General features: G+C 36.5%; 1 protein-coding gene across 3 annotated transcripts in view; it reads right to left on the bottom strand.

The window, feature by feature from the left end:
- The window catches only part of FZD3 (frizzled class receptor 3), a 71,390-nt gene that overhangs the window by 7,314 nt on the left and 41,395 nt on the right, over positions 1–22,681 (bottom strand). For all 3 annotated transcript variants that reach the window (XM_025394360.1, XM_025394357.1, XM_025394358.1), the window contains 2 exons: positions 5,691–5,839; positions 1,245–1,478 (listed from right to left, as the gene is read on the bottom strand). In XM_025394360.1, coding sequence (XP_025250145.1) covers positions 1,245–1,478; positions 5,691–5,839 — 383 coding nt within the window. The remainder of the gene's footprint in view (positions 1–1,244; positions 1,479–5,690; positions 5,840–22,681) is intronic.

Raw genomic sequence — 22,681 nt, 5'->3', positions numbered from 1 at the left:
TTTTTTTTTTTTTTTTGAGACAGAGTTTTGCTCTTGTTGCCCAGGCTGGAGTGCAGTGGCATGATGTCAGCTCACTCCAACCTCCACCTCCCGGGGTTCAAGTGATTCTTCTGCCTCAGCCTCCTGAGTAGCTGGGATTATAGGCGCCTGCCACCACATCTGGCTACATCATTTCTTCTTTCTAAATATCTTTCAGGTCAGCTCTTCCTCTCCTCCCACTGCCACCATTCTCCTAAAAGCTTTTATCATCTCTCAAATAAATTACTGAAAAAATCCCAAGCAGTTTCTAATTCTAGTGTCTCATTTTTCAAATTTAACAAGAAACGCACAGCCAGGCTTCTCTCAAACATTTTCTCTGTGAAACCAACCCCTCCCCAGCCACCAGAATTAATCACTCCCTCCTCTATGCTACTACTGTACCTAGTAAACAGGGGTTGGCAAACTAAGGCCTGCTGGCCAAATCCTATTTTTGCAAATAAAGTTTTATTGGAATGCAGTTACTTCTATTTGACTACATATTGTCTACGACTGCTTTCATGCTACAACAGCAGACTCAAATAGTTGCAATGGAGACCATATGGCTCATAAGGCCTAAAATATTTACTATCTGACTCTTTACGGGAAACGTTTGCTAACTCCTGAACTATACTATCATACTTATATGTTACTTTGTCAATTACAATAATAATAGAAGCTGATATGAGGTACTCGCTGAGGCAGGCACTGTTCCAAGGAATTAGGTAGGCTATCTCATTTAATTTGTACAACATTATTAAAGAGGCAGATATTACTATTTTCATTTTATAAATAAGGAAACTGAGGCTTATCATTCCAGATCCATGTTCTAAACCACAAACTGACTACACTTCTTTCTAAATAGACTGTGAGCTTATTAAGAGCAAAGATCATGCCTAAGTCATCTTTGTATTCTTAGGGCCTAGCACAGTGCCAGATGTAGTAGGTGTTCCATAATTGTTTACTAAATTAGTCTTACTAAAATAACCACTTTTACCCTGTCTTCTCCCTGCTCAATCCCCTGCAATAACTCCCATATTGCTTACCGCATCAAATCTAAACAACTCTGACTGACTTTAAGTCTGACCATAGTCTGGACAACTCTATCTAGCAAAGTTCAAAGGCTTAATTATGTTCAACTTCTATTTCAGAATTGGCTGCTCTTCTTTCTTAAGCTGTATGACCATAATTCAGCTTATGAAATAAACTACACTACTAACAAAACTCACCTGCCATCACGTGATCTGTGGAGGCTGCCGTGGTAGCTGCTCACTTTGCTGTGGACGCTCCCTGCTTTGCTTCTTTGATCATCCACCATAGCCAGCTGAGTTGAAGAAGCATGGGTGGATGTTCCTTGAGTGGAAGTTCCCCTTGACTTTCTTATGATAGGAGTATTTGGATCCCTCAGGAGAGACTGAGCAAAATCAGGTTCCTGGAGTACCTGTCGGCTCTCATTCACTATCCTAGACAACAAAATAGTAAGTTTAACATACATACCAATCTTCCCACAGACCAATAAGCAATACTTCTGTGCAACACTGATATTATTCTTGAAATTAATTGCTCGCCAAATTAGATCTATAGGACTGATATGAAGAAACATTGTTGACAGAGGAAAGACTATAACAACAATCCATGTCAATCTGTCCCCTAAGGTGGTATGATGGAAAAAGGCCTGTGTTAGAATAAGGAAATCAGGATTTTAGTTCCAACTTTATCAACAAAAACGTGATCTTAAGCATGTCATTATCTCCTCTTCCTTTCATTTCTTCATCTATAAAATGAAGGTATACAATTTCATCATTTCTAAAAGGTCCCTTTCAGCCAAAGAAATTTGTCATTCTCAAGATACTGAACTATTATGAAGATATAACTCTAAAATAGAAAAATTGTTTTCTTGCATGGTTTATATAACTAGTAGAGGCTTCACTGTAGCATGGATACAACATTTAAGTTGTAAGAGCAGTTGTTTTAGTGTACGAGTTGATTTTATGCAGAAGCAGTTGTCTAGTGCTGGAATAAACATGAGCAGTCATAATTAGAATAAAACAAAATGAAAAATTAAAGTTACAATTAAGTCTCAGACATATTAGAAGCTTAAAGGGAAACATTTAGGGGAAAAATTATTGTCAAAAACAAAAAATTCTAACTGCTATCAAAGGATTAAGTAGAAAGATGGCTTATGATGATGAACAAGGCAGTAATTAAATTAATACATGAGCTAAACAGTTGTAAAGGTTAGTGTCTTGGATTATGTAAATAAAGGACTTACTATGAAAAATCATAAAGTTAAAATCAGATCATCAATTTCACTCCAAAAATAAAACTCCAGCATGTAAAGACTGGATCATATATTGAGAAATTACATATATTATAAATTTTCACATTACAAAAGGATTGTCATTATTGCTGTTGTTTTTCATGTTGGGGTAGGTGGGCTGAAGGAAGTCTAGTATTTATCGAGTACTTTATATATATTCTTCTTTGAATCCCCTTAATAATGTCATCATTACAGAGATTCATGTCCTAAGAGTATATTTCTAAGGGAATATTGGATATCTATTAATAACAGACATTATAATCCCCATTTCATAGACAAAGAAACTAAAGTTTTAAGAGATTAAAGAACTTTCAAAAAATCACACAACAAAACCAACAGTCAAGGATCAAACTTAAGTTTAAAGTCGTAGAGGCTAATCACAAGGTAATGATAAAACAGTGTTTATATATATCTGGAAAACAAAGTGTCAAAAACATGACAGAAAAAAGAACAAGTCAAAAATAGTGGGAAAAAAAAAATCTGGATTCGTTCCTCTGTCATCAATGACCTTATTCACATATATACATACATCCTACCAAGTCATTCTTGGTTGTTGACTTTATTTTCTAAACGTGGTTAAAACTGACTTCTAGTTGTCCCAAAAGTTTAACTCACGTTCAAATGGTGAAGGTTTATCCCCTCATTTTACAGATAATGTCCAGAGAAATAAAGTGAAATGACCCAGGTTATCCAAAAGAGGATTTCTAAAAATATTTAAATCTATGTCAGAATTATTAGCATAAGTATGGTCTTAAATCTGGCTTCACTTAAGGGGAGAACATTAATTTGATTAGCACAATGTTAGAAACGAGTCTACAGCATAGTATAACAAAGCAGTTAAAAGCAAAGCTCTGGAGTCAGACTGTTTGGGTTTGAATCTATATGTCAGCAATCACTTGTTATGAAATCTTGGTTCTATGCCTCAGTTTCCTTATCTGTAAAATGTCCTCCCTCACAAGGCTGTTTACAGCATTAAATGATTTAATGTGTAAAGTGCTTAGAACAGTCTTTGAGTATTAAATATGCCCAATAAATTAGTACCCATTATTATGATTATCTTATAGTCGTTTCCCAAAGGCTAACCAGACAAATGCCAGAAATAGCCAAAGGGTGCCCACACTCTTGAATGCCAGAATAAGGGGCTGCCACTCCAGCTCAGAGCACATTCTGGCTTGGAAGATGACAAGGACTGTTGGTTGGAAATCCACAGCTGCAGAAAACCAAATGGAAGGGCCCGAGAGTTTTAACCAGTTTCAGAAGGATTTGGGCCCAACCAGTATCCCCGCCAACTAACTAGGATAAATCTCTATAAGGAAAGCTTCAGTTTAGCTCTATCTGGAATTTCTAATGCAACTCTATTACAGAATTATTTATATATGGCCCAGAGGTGTCCAGGAATGTTTAATTCAAGTTCTTTCCTCAGCATCGTGTTTTACTGTGATTACAATACAGTTTTCTGAAGAATACACAAATAAATCACAGTAAATCCCAAAAGGGAGGAAACTCTAAGAGAGCAGGGTCTTGGCCTGTTCTGTTTGCTATCAAATCACTGGTATCCAAAAGTAGTTGGTGGCACATAGTAAGCATTCAACAAGACTTTCTTTTTTTTGTTTTTTTTTGTTTTTATTATACTTGAAGTTCTAGGGTACATGTGCACAACATGCAGGTTTGTTACATATGTATACCTGTGCCATGTTGGTGTGCTGCACCCATTAACTCGTCATTTACATTAGGTATATCTCCTAATGCTATCCCTCCCCGCTGCCCCCACCCCACAACAGGCCCTGGTGTGTAATGTTCCCCTTCCTGTGTCCAAGTGTTCTCGTTGTTCAAAGAATGAATATGCCTAGAAGATAAATGTTTTTGGTTGCTATTGAGTGAGCTCATCCCCTTCTTTCCTTCTCTGCTCTACGAAATTATATTTAAAGGAGAAATGCATTATCTGATATCACTAGTAGCAGTCTCAGATATCAGAATAAGAAATGTATACAGTCATCCCTCAATTTCCTCACGAGAGTGGTTCCAAGACCCCCTGCGGGTACCAAAATTCGAGGATGCTCAAGTCCTTATATAAAATGGCGTAGTATTTGCATACAACCTCTTGTATATTTCAAATCACCTCTAGATTACTTACAGTACCTAATACATCACTTTATTTGCATAGATTCAGTGTAGTGCTCAGCATGCAGCAAATTCAAGTTTTGCTTTTTGGAATTTTCTTGAATTTTTTTTTTCCCAAATATTTTTGATCCATTGTTGGTTGAATCCACTGATATGGAACCCCCAGATACAAAAGGCTGACTGCATATTAAACTGTGATGTTAATATAATTTGTGTAACAGAAATTGTTAATTACTGGTATTTTAGTGAATATAAACTTTATTAGTGAGGCAGAAACTAAAGTAACTTCAAATTGTATCATATGAGAAAATGACATTAACCAATACTAGGCACATTCTACATATAATTTTAAAATATTTACAGACTACCCCACAAAAAAATCATTCTTTCATGGATCCTAGGTTAAGTAAAATCATAAGAAATATAGAATCCACTAACTCAGAGTTTGCGATAACTCAGATAGAGATACCTATGAGACTTAAAACTAAGTAGAGTTTGAAATCATTTGTTCCACTGTGAAAATTGAAGGGTCTTGTTTTGTTTTGTTTTACAAAATAAGGTACAAACATTTAAAGATTCCTTAAATATGCCCTCAAATCACACTGTAATATGCAGTATGGCCAACTATGAATTAAACAACCTCTAACACATTTCAATTAATCTACTAATACCATTTTTCTATTTGGCTTTAACATGTACTATATTAGAATGGAGTAAGAGTATTTCTTTATGTCACTTTTGGTACACTTGGAAGAACAATGGACAACTGGAGACAGAAGTTTATCTAGCTCTTATCAGTAAATACCTGTGTGACTTTGGCCAAGCACTTAACCACTATCTTGGTTTTCTCATTTGTAAAAGAGAGATAAGAATATATGTCAACCTTCAAAGGAATATCAGGAAGATCAGATAAGAATGTAGAGAAAAGCATTAATTTGCTTTTAAGAAAATTACAATTTGAATTTTTTTTCACAAAGATTGGACTTCCTTCAAATACTCTGAATTAGTACAGGAGGCTTGGTCATCTTCGGGACTACTTGGCCATCTTCTCAAAATAAGTTTTTAGTTTTAAATTAAGACATGCTACTGTGCCAATCATAACTGGATACTGCTGAAAATGTTATAGTCTTGTTTGAATAATTCCCCAAATCCAAATCATTTTAACACAAGCAACACAAAAAAAATTACGTAAATGTGAGGTTTGTGAACACTGTGATAATTTATTTCAACTTACTCTTTTTTCCTACGACCATGAAAAAAACTGGCCCATTCAAAGCATGTCTTTTTGCTTCCAACCCAAAATACAGAGGGAATGCCAACTATGAGAGCCATCAAGTATTTCATCAGAAAGAGAATCAAGTCTGGACGACTCATTTGAGTAACCTGGAAGAACAGAAAGAAAAGCATCTTATATATATCAAAATAACTTTCTATTAAAGGCCATTATGAAATCTTTTTCTTCTTTTTCTTTTCTTTTTTTTTTTTTTTTTGAGACTGAGTTTTGCTCTTGTCACCTAGGCTAGAGTGCAATGGTGTGATCTTGGCTCACTGCAACCTCTGCCTCCCATGTTCAAGCAATTCTCCTGCCTCAGCCTCACAAGTAACTAGGATTACAGGCATGTGCTAACATGCCCAGGTAATTTTTGCATTTTTAGTAGAGAGGGGGTTTCACCATGTTGGTCAGGCTGCAGGTGATCTGCTGCCTCAGCCTCCCAAAGTGCTGGGATTACAGGCATGAGCCACCGCACCCGGCCCAAAATCTTTTAAATAAAGTAAGGGTAAAATAATTCTACAAATTTGATGTTCTCACTTATAAGGTTTTATAGGTAATTTTCTTATTATGTGGAAAAAACACACTCCTGAAAATTTGACAATAAATTTATACTCTATACATTGAGACATATCTATCTAGATAGATATGATGATAGACATTTGGCTGACATTAGTCATCTTCTAAAATACGAAAGAATGGAGAGCATTTGTACAATGGCGGGGGAAGGGTGGTGGTGATGTAGATGAACTTTTTAAAAGAGTAATGTGAAAATAAGATGCAATAAAAGGAAAAGACTGATAGTTTTGACTATTAAAAATTTAAAACTTCTATAGAACAAAAAGCCTTAAATCAAATCAATAGAATAATGACTAACTAGAAATATCAATTGTATTATCAATCAATAAAGCAAACCTAAGGAAAAGAAAATGAAGAATAGACTGGGTGTGGTGGCTGTAATCCCAGCACTTTGGGAGGCTGAGGCAGGCAGATCACCTGAGGTCAGGGGTTCAAGACCAGCCTGGCCAACATGGCGAAACCCCATTTCTATTAAAAATACAAAAATTAGCCGGGCATGTAGTCCCAGGTACTCGGGAGGCTGAGACAGGAAGAATCAGTTGAACTGGGGAGGTGGAGGTTGCAGTGAGTCAAGATTGTGCTACTGTGCACTCCAGCTTGGGCAATAGAGTAAGACTCTGTCTCCAAAAAAAAAAAAAAAAAAAAAAAAGATAAAAGAAGAAATAAAGTATTTGTTAAGACAAAAAATAGCAGAATAACCCAAAGTTGGTTACTGAAAAAGGAATAGTCCAGACTCCAGTCTAATCAAAACAAAGGGAAGAAAACAGCAAATACACAGACACAGAAACGATAATAAACAGATGCAAATAGAGAAAAATTAAATAATCTTAAAAAGACTACTTTGCTCAATTCCATGCAAACAGACTTGAAAACCAATGGAAACAAATGATAGGAAAATGTAATTTAACAAAATTGACTCCAGAGGAAATAAAAAAATTTAAACAGATATATTATAGAAGAAATAAAGTTGTCAAAGAGCCACCTCCTCTCAGAAAGCACTAGACCCAAGAGTTTCATAGGAAAATGCTAATAAACCATTAAAGAACACATAATTTCACATTGTCTGAAAACACACAAAAAGAAAGCTATTAAAATTATTGATATAAAGCAAGAATAAAATCGTACTTAACAAAGGCTCCATAAAGAAACTATTTATTTATGTCTCATTTAGGAATTTGTATGCAAACAGAATTCAATAGCAAATTAAAAGAATAGGCCAGGACCAAACAGGGGAATGCAAGCATGGTTCAATATCAGTAAATTTATTTATAAATTCAACATATTATTAGATCAAAGGGAAAACATATGATCATCTTCATAAATGCCACAAAGGCATTTGATAAAAGTATTCACTCTTGATTTTTAAGAACTGTAATAAAATACAAACAGATGGAGTCCTTAAAGACGCTATATATCTATATCACAATCCAAAAGCAAACATCATGCTTAATAGAAACACCAAAAGTCACCAGAAATATTTTCATTAAAATATGGGATACAAGAAGAGTATCTACTGCCACCACTCTTAGTTAACCATTTCAACAGCTCTAGACTGCAATTAGATAAAAGAAATAAAGGTTATAAAAACTAGAAAGGAGGAGGCAATGTGATCGTTATTTATAAATAATATAATTTTATACCTGGAAAAACTAAAAGAATAAAGTAAAAACTATTATAAATTATAAGCGGGGTGGCTAGGTATGAAATAAAATACACAAATAACTTTCACATATATAAATATCAATTAGTAGATATAAGAAAGAAAATTTTTCATTTACCATTGTTATGGGCTAAACTGTCTCCTCTATCCAAATTCATATGTTGAAGCCCTAACTCCCAGTACCTCAGAATGTGACTGTATTTGGAGGTGGGGCCTTCAAAGAGGTAATTAAGGTTATGTGGGTAGATCCTAACCTAATCTGGCTGATATCCTTATAAGAGGAGGAAATTTGGACATAAAGACACCAGGGATGTGTACACACAGAGAAAGACCATGTGAGGACACAGCAAGCAGGCTCCCGTCTACAAGCCAAGGACAGAGACTTGAGAGGAAACCAAACCTGCCAGCACCTTCATCCTGGACTTGCAGCTTTCAGAACTGTGAGAAAATTAGTTTCTGTTGTTTAAGCTACCCAGTCTGTGGTCTCTCATTATGGTAGCCCTAGCATACTAATACAAACTATAACAAAAGAGACAAAACACCTAAGAATAAATTTAATACGAAAAATGATCTATTTGAAGATGTTTTAAAACACACCCCACTTCAAACATGTTCTTAGTTAGAAATAATTTATCATAAGAAAGGAGATTCTCCTTGATTTAGTTATCAAATTCCAAAATTCCAATAAAAATACCAAGAGTTATATGGGAATTAGACAAGTTGATTTTAAAGTTTATAGGGAAAAACAAACAAGAACAAACAGGAAAGTCCTGAAAGAGAAGAAAAATACATCATTAAGCTATAATAATTAAAGCTGTGTAAATATGGAATACAGTGTTTAATATAAGCAGTACTTAAGTGACATTTCAAACCATTCAGAACAAATATGTTTATTCAATAAATGGATTCTGGACACGCTTCTAGAAAAAAACAGCTGTGAAGTCATACCATATTTCATACCTAGATGAATTTCTAAAAGATCAAAAATTCAGGCCAGGCGCAGTGGCTCAGGCCTGTAATCCCAGCACTTAGGGAGGCTGAGGCAGGTGGCTCGCTTGAGCCCACGAGTCAGAGGCTGCATGGCGCCACTGCACTCCAGCCCAGGCAACACAGCAAGATCCCATCTCAAAGGAAATAAATAATTAAATAAAAACAAAAAAACAAAAATTCAAACGTAAGAAAAAAATTAACAACAAAAAAAACCATAAAGTTAAAGTTGTAGATGAAAGCTTTTATTTCGGGGAGAGAGATGAGGAGTTACTTTCTAACAATGACACAAAACTTAGAAGCCATCAAAAAGAGACAAGTGAGCCAAGCGCAGTAGCTCCCATCTGTAATCCCAGTGCTTTGGGAGGCCGAGGCAGGCAGATCCCCTGATGTCAGGAGTTCGAGACCAGCCTGACCAATATGGTGAAACCCTGTCTCTACTAAAAATACAAAATTTAGCCAGGTGTGATGGTGGGCGCCTGTAGTCCCAGCTAGTTGGGAGGCTGAGACAGGAGAATTGTTTGAACCTGGGAGGCAGAGGTTGCAGGGAGCTGAGATCATGCCACTGCACTCTAGCCTGGGCGACAGAGCTAGGCTCTGTCTCAAAAAAAAAAAGAAAGAAAGAAAGAAACAACTATGCCAGATAAAATCCCACATTTCTGCATGGCCATAACTATTGTTAACAGCAGCCAAAATACAATTAAAAAGCTGATATAAAATTGTTGCAAATTATATGGCAGATAAAAGGGTTAATTTCGTTAATGAATAATAAACTCCTACAACTAAAAAAGCCCATGACCCGAAGAAAAGCAGGCAAAATATATCAACAATTTACAGAAAACAAAAGACAGATCTAGAGCTCAGATTCATAGTTAATTATATGCTGGTTCTACTTTTCAACCTATCAAATAGGTAAGATCTGAAAGTCTGACAGTATATTGCATTAGCAAATGTGTGGACGAATACTCTCATATATTGGCGATGGAGAGGTAAATTCATAAACCTCTATAAAAGACAATTTGGCAATATCTATCAAAGTTATGCCCTTTGATTAAGCAACTATTTTAAAAATGTATGCTATATATTCGTATATATATGTGAAATGATGTATGTTCAAGTATTGTACATATATCATATACCAATAGTAAAATATTAGAAGCAGTATGATTTATCCACTCAATGGAATACCATGAGGGCATGAAAAGATACTGAGGAAGAGTTTTCTCTTTTGGTATTGATCTCCAATATATCATTAAATGACAAGAGCAAGGTGGGGAAGTGTGTGTGGGAGCTACCAAGTGAGTAAAAGAAAGAGGGAGCAAAGGAATATACTTGTTTGTACACACATGAATACCACTGAAAGAGGATATACAAATTCCTTATAAAATTCCAAGTAACCCTTGGAATTTTACTTGGAATTTTATAGAGGGGCACTGGGAAGCTGGGAAGCACAGGCAGTGATAGAAGAGAGACTTTTCCCATATACTTTTGTAGCTTTTGGGTTTCGAACCAGTAAAAATTTTTTTTTTTTTTTTTTTGAGACAGAGTCTTGCTCTGTCGCCCAGGCTGCAGTGCAGTGGCACGATTTTGGCTCACTGCAAGCTCCGCCTCCTGGGTTCATGCCATTCTCCTGCTTCCCAGAGTAGCTGGGACTACAGGCACCCGCCACCATGCCCAGCTAATTTTTTGTATTTTTAGTAGAGATGGATTTTCACCATGTTAGCCAGGATGGTCTCAATCTCCTGACCATGTGATCCGCCCACCTCAGCCTCCCAAAGTGCTGAGATCACAGGCGTGAGCCACTACACCCAGCCTCGAACCATTAAAAACTTTTAAGAATAAAAAAAAATTTAAAAAAATATATGTATGAAGATTCTAAATATAAAAATAAGTGCTGGGTGGGGCACTGGGAAACATCCTCACTGTTGGTAAACTGGTATAACCTTACTAGTACACAATCTTATAAAACTTATAAAAAATTTAAATGTATATTCCATTTGATTCAGCAATTCTATTTTGAGAAATAACATCCTAAAGAAATAACAGGTCAATAATAGGGGATTGTTTAAATAAATTATGGTACATCCAAATTACCAAATAAACAGTCATTCAAAAAAATAATGTAAATGAAAAAAGGAAAATACAGACAGTGGTGTGCTGGTAAAAGTTCAACAACTGGCTCTCTGGGTCAAGGGAAGCCCTGATTTGCAGCATCTGCCAACTTCGATGGTCATTTTCAAGCAACCAGTGTGATATCACTGAACGTGGAGTTGCCTCTTACAGGCCTGAGAGCCAGCTACAGCACACAACTAGGTGTAGACCGATGTGCCAAATATGATCACCATTTATGTTTCAAAATTATACAGTCATGTGTCACTTGACAATAGGGATATGTTCTGAGTGATGCGTCATTAGGCAATTTTGTCATTCTGCGAGTATCAGAGTGTAGTTAGACTAAACCTCGATGGTATAGCCCACTACACACCTAGGCTTTATGGTATAGCCTATTGCTCCTAGGCTACAAACTTGTACAGCAGGTTACTGTACTGAATAGTGCAAACAATTGTATCACAATATTAAATATTTGGGTATCTAAACATAGAAAGGGTAAAATAAAAATACAACATTATAATCTTATGGGAACACCATAGTCCCATATGTGGTCCATGGTTGACTGAAACACTGTTATGTGGTGCATGACTGTAATATCTATAACATTATTTATACATATATTAAATATGACTTTTGGTATGTTTTTTAATATACCAATATGCACTGTTCTGGCCATCTATGACTGTGTAAAAAACTACACCAAAACTTAATGGCTTAAAGCAAGAATTTATTCTCTCTCAGTTCTGTGAATTGACTGGGCTCAGCTGGGTGAGTCCCACTTGGGCTCTCACATGTAGCTGCAGTCAGATGATGGCTGGGGCTGGAATCATCTGGATGCTAGTCTGAGCTGGACATACCTACAGGATGGCTTCTTCACTCAAATGTCAGCTAGGATGGCTGGAAAAGATGGGAGCTGACTGAGAAGATCTCTCCCTCTCTCTGTGATTGATCTTCTCAATCACCTTTCTTTCTGTTTCCCTCCCTTTATGAAGTCTTTCTACACAGCTTAGGACTAGCCTGGGCTTCCACACATCTTGTGGTCTCAAGATAGTCTGACTTCTTACTAGAGGCTGACCTCTCCCAAAGCAAGCATTCCAGGAGATCTTGGCCAAGTCCTGGGGTCATACAGAATCACTTTTGTTGCATTCTACTAATCAAAGGCAAGTCACAGTGCCAGCACGATTTAAGAAAAGGGACTACTCAAGAGCAAGAGATGTGGTTCCCTGGTTGGAGGCAGGGGGCTGCATCTCTCTGAAGAGAAGCTACCATAGTGGTTGCTACATATGGTTGGAATGTTTGTCCCCTCCAAAACTCACGTTGAAACGTAAACCTCAGTGGGGGAATATTGAGGTGGGACCTTTAAGAGGTGTTGGGTCATGAGGGCTCTGCCTCATAAATGGATTAATGGGTTATCACAGGAATAGGACTGGTGGCATTATAAAAGGAGGAAGAGGGACTGAACTAGTACTTTGAGCCCTCTCGCTATATAACGCCCTGCATCAACTCAGGACTCTGCAGTTCCCAACAGGAAGAAGACCCTCACCAGATGCGGCCCCTTCAACCTTGGACTTCTTAGCCTCCATAACTGTAAGAAATAAATTCCTTTTCTTTAAAAATTACCCAGTTTCAGGTATTCTGTTATACTCAACAGAAAACAGACTAGAGACATAGGGATCAAAAAGTATGGAAAAAACGTAAATTGTGGTTATATTGATTTACAGGGGTAAGAGGGCTTTTCCTCTGAGTATGTTTTATCATTTTCTTCCCACATATTCTGGACTTTTTAAAAAGTAGAAAAGACTATATGTGTATAATCAAAATTGACAAAACATTTAACCAGGAAAACTTTTACTGTATTAATGGAATTCCACAAGTTCAAGAGACACAATGTAAATTTATATTATGATAGATATCAACAAATGTTCTACAAATGAATTGCTCTAAGAAATTATCAAAAATTATACTGATATTTAATCTACAGTATATGATACAGGAATATCATAAATATGTAAAGTAAGCTATATAAATAAATCAATGATCAACTAGATAGAAAACACAATAAATCTGTAAATGAATCAATACCTAGGACTTATATTCTGCATACACAAACACATCCTTTCTTGCATTTTCCAATATGTATTATCCAATATGGCATACTACTTCTTAAAGGCAGATATTCACATAATATTAAGGAGGAACACATGAATGTAGTAGATAAAACAGGTTGAAAAGCGTAAAGTACTTAGAACTGTGTTTGACACCTAATAAATATTCAAAAATGTTTTTTAGGAGCACTACTATCCCAGAAGATATTAACAGGTAATCCATATTTTATCCGATTTTATTTTACCACAGAATATCTTAAAAAGATATTGGGTATTATGAGACTCTCCCCCTGCCCCTGAGGGATTAGACATTAATATATTCAAGGTTCTGAGAAGTCCTGAAGAATTGTTCATTTTGTTTACCTCAGTGTTTTCTAAGCTGATAGATACATTTTCCCCACTGAAAATTAAGGAGTTGGAATAGGTAAATTCTAAGATTTATTCTAATAGCCTATGAGCCTATTAATCTGGAAAAACTTTATAAGGGAATGAGAGACTAGTTTTGCTACAAAAGTTATTTTCCTTTTCCATTATTAAAAAATCTATCATATTAGTTAAAATGTACATATAACCATGACTGTATAAATTTTTTTTCTTTTTTGGCTCACAAAAAGAGAAAATCTCATAAAAAAGGAGTGTGGGCCAGACGCAGTGACTCACACCTGTAATCCCAGCACTTTGGGAGGCCAAGGCGGGCAGATCACTTGAGGTCAGGAGTTCGAGATCAGCCTGGCCAACGTGGCAAAACAGCGTCTCTACCAAAAGTACAAAAATTAGCCAGGTATGGTGGCAGGCGTCTGCAATCCCAGCTACTCGGGAGGCTGAGGCAGGAGAATTGCTTGAACCTGGGAGGCAGAGGGTGCAGTGAGCCGAGATCACACCACTGCACTCCAGCCTGGGTGACAGAGCAAAACTGTGTCTCAAACAAACAAACAAACAAACAAAAAACAGTAGAGTGTGGCAAGGGAAAGAATGAGAGCTGGGAAGCAGACTTCAAATCACATTTGCTTATACTCAATAAATGGTGAGAAAACAAAGACTAACTGAAGAAAAATAATTATTTGTAAAGAGGTGACTTACATAAGTAATATGATGAAGAGGATGAAGGCAAAGAACATAAAAATTAAAACTAATAGAATTGTAATGAAAAAAGATAAAGAGAGCTAATCAGAGTTGATAGCAGAACAATTGTGTGATATGAAGAGCACTGGCCTGAAAATGTGACATGGGTCCAATCACTTTTTATAAAATAAGAGGCTTGAACTTAATGACTTCAAGGCTGTCTTCAATTCTAGATGACTGATCATGATTCAGAAAATTATCTGCCCTTGTTGAACTTACACTCTAGAACAGGGTAAGGGTGCAGTGCTATCAATGTATAGGAACTAAAGAAATCTTACAATTTCAGGTAGCAATAAGAACAAAAACACAAGGTAGGGGATAACGTGTGTGGGTGTGGTGTGGTGGTGGATGGGCAAGCTATTTTATTTATTTTTTGAGACCCAGTCTCACTCTGTTGTGCCCAGGATGGAGTGCAATGGCAGGATCTTGGCTCACTGTAACCTCTGCCTCCTGGGTTCAAGCGATTCTCCTGCGCCAGCCTCCCAAGTAGCTGGGAATTACAGGCATGCACCACCACGCCCAGCTAATTTTTGTATTTTTAGTAGAGATGGGGTTTCACCATTTTGGCCAGGCTGGTCTCGAACTCCCTGCCTCAGGTGATCCACCCACCTCGGCCTCCCAAAGTGCTAGGATTAAGGCGTGAGCCGCAGCACCTGGCCAGCAAGCAATTTTAGATCAAAGTGGTCAGTAAAGGCTTCTTCAAGGACATGACATTTAAGTAGGGATTTAGGCAGAAGAAACGGCAGTAACAATAATCCTGACAGAACAAGTCTGTTGTCTCTGAAGAATAACAACAAGGCCAGCAAGGCTAAAAGTGAGCATGGATGGAAGAGATGTGGTAGGAGATGAAGTCAAAGAAGGAGGTAGGGGTCAAGTCATATATGGCACTGCAGGGAACAGTATTTAAAAAAAAAAAAAAAAAGGATTTTATTCTAAGAGTAATAGGAAGCCCTGGAGGGTTTTGTACAAACCGGCGACATGATCTCACTTATGTTTTTAAAACTCACTCTGACTACTGTGTTGAAAACAAACAAAAGTAGAAGCATGAAGATGAATAGGAAGGCCACTGTGAATTACTGAATGGCTTGGACTAAGGTAGAGGTGGAGGTACAGAGAAGCTGAAGGACTGGATCTGAGATATGTGAGAAAGACAGGGTGCAGAGACAGCTCCAAATTTGTGTCTGAACGAGTGGACGATGATACCATTTACTGAATGGAGCAGAACTGGGAATGGGATGCAGGAAGGAGATTTGAGAAAAATTCAGAGCTGTGTTTTAGACATACTAAGTTTGAAATGCTTTATAGACTTTCAAAAGGAAGTGTCATGTAAATAGATATTCTGGAACACAGAAACAAGGTTGGGCTGTATAGTCTAAAACATGGGACTGGATAAGATTACACAGAAAAAAGGAGAAGGGAAAGAAAACAGAGATCCTAGGAGAGACACCCTATCTTCCAACTTCTATTCTTTAGCACCTTAAACTGAATTGTCTGTGTAAATTAGAAATATTGTTCACATAACATAAATGCTTGCATAAGAGGGAAGGAGTGCTAAAAACAAAATCAGTAATAGCAATAACCAAAACCTCCAATTAGGCAAGAAGATTTGGAAAACAGCAAGGATGTAACACAGAACATTTTGCATTACAGAGTTCTGGTTAAAGCCAAAATTCCAGAAAAGACAAGTCAGCACCTGCCCATGGCAGGGATACAGTAAGAAAGCAACTCAAACAACACCTGTTTTTTGAACACGCCACAGGCAGAGTGTTGGAGCCAGAGGGCCAAGACACTACGGAAGAACAGCCAAGCTACTGCTATAAAGGAGTGTCCCCTTATAAATGAAGAACAAAGAGGAGGGAGAATACATTATCATCTACTTATAAATCACACAGAGACACAAAAATAGTGGGGTAGTTAGTATGTAAAATAGGCCATATACTAGCTAGAAAGGCAAAGCTCACTAAAGAAAAGTATTTAAATAAAGGAAATGGGATACAGTGTTTAGTTTTTATTTTTAAAAAGCCCTATAATAAACCGAATTTTATTTATTTGTTTATTATTTATTTATTTATTTATTGAAAGGGGCTCACTCTGTCACCCAGGCTGGAGTGCAGTGGTGCAATTCTCAGCTCACTGCAACCTCCACCTCCTGGGTTCAAACAATTCTCCTGTCTCAGCCTCCTGAGTAGCTGGGACTACATGCACCCGCCACCACGCCCAGCTAATTTTTCTATTTTTAGTAGACACGAGGTTTCACCATGTTGGCCAGACTGGTCTCAAACTCCTGACCTCAAGTAATCAACCTGTCTTGGCCTCCCAAAGTGCTGGGATTACAAGTGTGAGCCACCACACTTGGCTATAGAATTTTTAAAGAAAAAACTCACAAAACATCTCAGTTCCTTGCATAATTAAAATGGACAAATAAGAAAACTTTCAAGTATTCTTTTTAAGTGTTCCTGAAAACGCTATATTCCTATTGATGTTGTATCACCTTTGCAATTGGAAAAAACTTACCTGATGTATCCCAGCACTTTGGGAGGCTGAGGCAGGTGGATCACCTGAGGTCAGGAGTTCAAGGCCAACCTGACCAATATGGTGAAACCCTGTCTCTAAAAACACAAAAATTAGCCTGGTGTGGTGGTGGGTGCCTGTAATCCCAGATACTCGGAAGGCTGAGGCATGAGAATAGCTTGAACCTGGGAGGCGGAAGTTGCAGTGAGCCGAGATCGTGCCACGGCACTCCAGCCTGGGCGACAGAGCGAGACTCCATCTCAAAAAAAAAAAAAAAAAAAAAAATCCCCAAAACTTACCTGATGTATGTCTTTGATCTACCTGGAGAATACCTGGCAAAAAAGGGAGACATCAGCATCTACTTACTGTAAGCCCTGGGTCTTGATGACTGTCCCTGTTCTACAACAGCCTGGCTAGCTATAAATAGCCTCCATTCACTGTCTTCTGAATCACTGATCTCCACTAACAGTGCTCCGATTTAATCTACAGAATTGCAATAACTCTTTTCAACCATCATATACAAACCATTTACCTGCGTTTTGATTTTTCTATTTAGATACATAATCCACAAAGACTTCGAGGCTTAAATTATTTTTAATTAAATAGAAAAAAAACTACTCATGCTAAGGGTGAAATACCCTGCAAAAAAAGAAAAACACTTAAAGTATTTTATTATTATTATTATTATTATTATTATTATTATTATTGTGGCAGCCTAAATTCAATACTTGTTTTTGAGACCTTAGCTTTGAATCCAGTTGGCAGAATCCTTGGCTTCTTTCCCTATCAAGAGGAATCTATACTTTACTAATAGAAGTACATATTGCATTGGGCTTGCTTTTATTTTTTTAAATAAATTCATTACAAAATATTGACTTATATCAAGCCTATGGTCACCTAAAGCCCGCATAAAAATGAGCTATTCATCAGGTTCATACAGAGTCTGTCATACAACTGGTAAGTGACAACAGTTCCTGAATGGAGGTCTTCTGATTCCTGCTTCTGTGTACTTTTTAACTATACTACACTGCTTAGCAATCTTTACTGTTATTATTCTTTGAAAAGTCACTTACTCGCCCTATCAAATATAAAGGCTTATTATGTGATAGCAATTAAGACAATGTAGCCTTCAATAGAACAGCAAAACACACTTCACATATGGGAACTTGATATATGACTAAGGCAGTATTATAGATCAGTGGAGAAAAGATGAACTAGTCAATAAATGCGCATGCAACCTAGATTCCTCACACGCGCAGCTCACAACAGGGTTCGTGCTATGAGAATCTAATGCTGCTGCTTACCTGTCAGGAGGCTCAGGCAGTAATGCAAGCGATGGGGAGTAAATACAGATGAAGCTTTGCTGGCTCACCCACCACTCACTTCCTGCTGTGTGGACCTATACTGGTCTGTCGCCTGGGAGTAGGAGATCCCTGATATAGGGTATAACTATCATATTCCTGAAGACATTTTTATTTTTACTAGGGTTCTCCGTTTTTTTTTTTTTTTTTTTTTAAGAGATGAGACAGAACTAAAAACTAACTGTTCTTTAGTCATAGAATTATCTGATTTCCATGTTTATTTTCTCTTACTAGGCTATGAACTGTAGGGCAGAGGCTGTATTTTACTCACAGTTGCTTCTCCAGCAACTATCAATATGCCAAAATAGTACATATATAATAAATGGTTTTGCACTAATGAATGAATTTTGTAAAAGGGGAAAAACAAGTTGTGGTTTAAGGGAGAACAGTTTCTAGATTCATTTAATATTAGACCTAAGAAAAAAACCCTACAGATTATTCAATCCAATCCCTTAAAAATTTTAGAGATGAAGAAAGTTTAAACTTAGTGACTAGCCTACAGACACAAAACTAAAGATCTAGCCAGAACTACATGATGTCTCTCCAAATACTCAAACTTGTGTTTTTTGCATAGGAAGAGGTGTAAAGTGATGTTAAGTCTATAGACTTTGGAATCAGCTCACATCCCAACTCTGTAACTTACTGTATGACTTGGGATAAACTGTATAAATATATGAGACTCAGTTTTCTCATTTGTAAAACTGAGTACAATATAACTTACTGGGCTAATGTGAGGATTAAATGAGATGACGTGTATAAATTGTTGAGCACAGGACATGACACACAGCATATAACTTAAAAAAACTAGAAGAAACTGATTATTAAACTATGTTGCTTCTAACTCTACTATTCTCATAAAATACTAAAATTATTTCCTTAAATTGGTATGGTAATGCCTTCAAAGATTACTGGAAATACGTCTTATTCACATGTGTTTATTATAGTGATATGTTAGAATTCATTTTTATTTATTTACTATAGTGATAGCAGTACTAGGTTATATTGAATTTTTTTTTTTTTTTTGGAGACAGTTTCACTCTTGTCGCCCAGGCTGGAGTGCAGCACGTGATCTAGGCTCACTGAAACCTCTGCCTCCCGGGTTCAAGCAATTCTCCTGCCTCGGCCTCCTGGGTAGCTGGGATTACAGGCGCCCCCCAACTACACCCGGCTAATTTTTGTATTTTTAGTAGAGACCAGGTTTCACCATATTGGTCAGGCTGGTCTCGAACTCCTGACCTCAGGTGATCTGCCTGCCTTGGCCTTCCAAAGTGCTGGGATCACAGGCGTGAGCCACCAAGCCCAGCATATATTAAATATTTTTAATACTATTATGCAGTAGAGTAAAAGGATGATCCTCAAAAGTAGTAATGAGAATGCAACAATGACAATTTATATGGGACAGAAAAATGTCATAGGTCACCAACCACTGTTATAAAAGAATGATCAAAGATGGCATAGAATAATACTTGCTATAGATGAGGGGTCAACAAACTACAGCCTGAAGACCAAATCTGTTGCAATGCCTGTTTCTACAAATAAAACTTTATTGGAATACTTCCTTCCATTTGCTGACTTATTGTCTATGGCTGCTTTTGTACCATAGCAGCAAAGCTGAGTAGTTGTACCATAGCCACAAAGCTGAGTAGCTGCAACAAAAAGCAATGGCCAGAAATGTCTAAAATGTTTATTATCTGATCTTTTACAGACAGTTTGCCATGCCCTACTGTAGATAATGACAAGTACATTGAATTTTTTCCTAAAAATGTGTAAGCTATTTGCATACCAGGTATTTCTGCAGTTAAGACTTAAACTGAACACACAGGTTATTCTGTTTAACAGAGGCCAGAATAACTTGTATATTTTATCATATTTATCCAAAAGTGTCATTTGACAGCATTTTACAACCAGTACATAACAGTATTAACGGTTTCTATAAATTTCTATAACAGTCTATGTTTCCTTCTTATCCTATTCTGTAATATTTTCTGGCAAAACAAGAGATATAGAATATTTTTTCAGGGAATTCTCATTCTTTTCCTCTATTACAGAAACTAAATAATTTTGATGTTTGGCCCTAGGAAGTCATAGGTAGGCAGGATATTTACCAATTTAAAGATTAGTAGCAAAAAAAAAAAAAAAAAGGTTAGTAGTACTACATATTTATAAAAAAGAATTACTCATTGTCTAATGTTGGAAGCGTAAAACATACCCATTTCCCTCATGGTCCTTTCATAAACAATTCTGACTCCTTTTGGAACTGCCTGGTAAAGGGAAAGACTCATCAGAAAATGAAGCTAAAATCATAACAAATTAGATTTAATGTTATTCTGCTATTTTTGTATTTTTCTGAATCAAGACTAGATAAAACAGATGGGATGCCTTGTGTGCTCAGAAGAACAGAAATAATATTTTTTGTTTGTTTTCTATAAAAATAATTTTGCTTTGAGACCAGGTCTCCCTCTGTCACCCAGGCTGGAGTGCAGTGACACGATCTCGGCTCCCTGCAACCTCTGCCCCCTGGGTTCAAGCAATTCTTCTGCCTCAGGCTCCTCAGTAGCTGGGATTATAGGTGCGTCGCCACCACAGCCCAGCTACTTCTTGTATTTTTAGTAGAGATGGCGTTTCACCATATTGGTCAGACTGGTATGGAATTCCCAACCTCTCAGGTGATCCACCCTCCTCAGCCTCCCAAAGTGCTGGGATTATAGGCATGAGCCACTGTGCCTGGACTATAAAAATAATTTTTAAAGAATTCTATAAATGGTTATAATGTGAATTTGACAGTCTTGGTTAAGCTGCCTGTATAACACATTTCTGTTGCTGAAATAAAAGTTCTAATGTCAAAATTCCTTGGGACACACTGCATTAAATTAGATGGATGAAACAGATGAAAAAAATGAAGGAAGGGGCATTTTAGGAAAGGAAGGAAACATGTGCTTTTCAAAATCGATGTTTAAAAGAAAAAAATTACTCTAGTGCAGAGTATAGGATAATCCTTTTTAAAGCCTCAAGAATTATGTACTTGTAGTAACAGGAGTTAATACTGAAATTTTACTTTGTGCAAAGCACTCTGGTAAGAGGTTTAAATTTCTCATTTAATCTTCATTGCCACCCATGAGGTACATATTACTGTATTTAGCATACTATTTCCTGCATTTTATATGAAGGAATGGTAGCAACAAGTCATAAACCCAGCCTGTCTCATTTTAAAGCCCACATTTTTAATGAATATCATGCTAAATTCAAATTCTTTTCTAGAAATATCAAGAATCTTTGAGAACTGTAACTCTTTCATAGGATACTTTGAAATTCTTAGAAGGCATTAAACAGAGGAAATTATTATTGGACCAAAAAAACCCAAATATCTGTAAAATTACTGATCTGTTATTTTTAAATACACAATATAAAAAAAGTATTCTAGAAATAAACCAGCTTTTAAATTGTGAAATACTACTCTGACTACTCAGACTATGTTTCATAATTAATTCATAATTTAGGCATTCAATACTACTTTTCAAGTATTATTTAATAAACATTAAAAATGAGTCTTCTTGCTAAAAATGGTTGGTATAGTATTTTAAAATCTAGGTAGTGACATCAAAAACAAAGAGAGGCTGAAAGACGGTCATAGCCAAGAGGAGGCCAAGGAGACATGACTACTAAATGTCATCTCCTGGGTGGGATCTTAGAACAGAAATGGGACGTTAGATAAAAACTAAAGAAATCCGAACTAAAGTATGGACTTCAGTTAATAATAATGTATCCCTATTGGTTAGCCAATTACAACAGATGTACCACAGTGATATAAGATGTTAATAACAGGGAAAGCTGGTACAAGGCATATGGGAACTCACTGTATTATCTTCACAATTTTTCTGTCAATCTAAAACTGTGCTAAAACCTAGAATTTTATTTAGAAAACAGAAAAAACAAGCCAGTGAAACTGTTTTCAGCCACAGCACTCATTTTAAAATACTTTACACCCAGCCAATTTTTCTTTAAATTATGAATTTACATTCACGCGATTTGCACTAAACCCAATTGGTATTTTGAAAAAACACGATAAACAACTCACGAACTGATTTTTTCAGATATTTGAAAGTTTCTGTAATATGAGAGATAACTGTAAAGCAACCTTACTGGTTTTTAAGCAAATATATTCAAATATTTTCTCTTTCTAAGTCACCTGAGGAGACTGCTCCATCATTGCTTAAAACATTTAAAAAACTTACTAGGAATTATCATCAGCACCTACTAAGTGTTCTATAAGGCACACTCAATAACAGCAGATCTTTATTCAAGTATGTGGGGTATTACTTCAATATAAAAATTTCACATCACTGGTGCTCAATTCAGAAATCTGTGTAAGATTCCTCTAAAAATAAATTCTGAACAAAAACAAATATTAATATCCTAATATCTGAATATTTAAAAAATCAAAGTACGGCAAATTATTGTATAATTCCATTTATATGAGATATCTAGAATTAAATTCATAGAGACAAAGTAGAATGGTAG

Source organism: Theropithecus gelada, chromosome 8 (genome assembly GCF_003255815.1).
Source record: "Theropithecus gelada isolate Dixy chromosome 8, Tgel_1.0, whole genome shotgun sequence".
Lineage (NCBI taxonomy): Eukaryota > Metazoa > Chordata > Mammalia > Primates > Cercopithecidae > Theropithecus > Theropithecus gelada.
The sequence above is the reverse complement of the archived record's forward strand: the minus strand, read 5'-3'. Positions and strand labels throughout refer to the sequence as shown.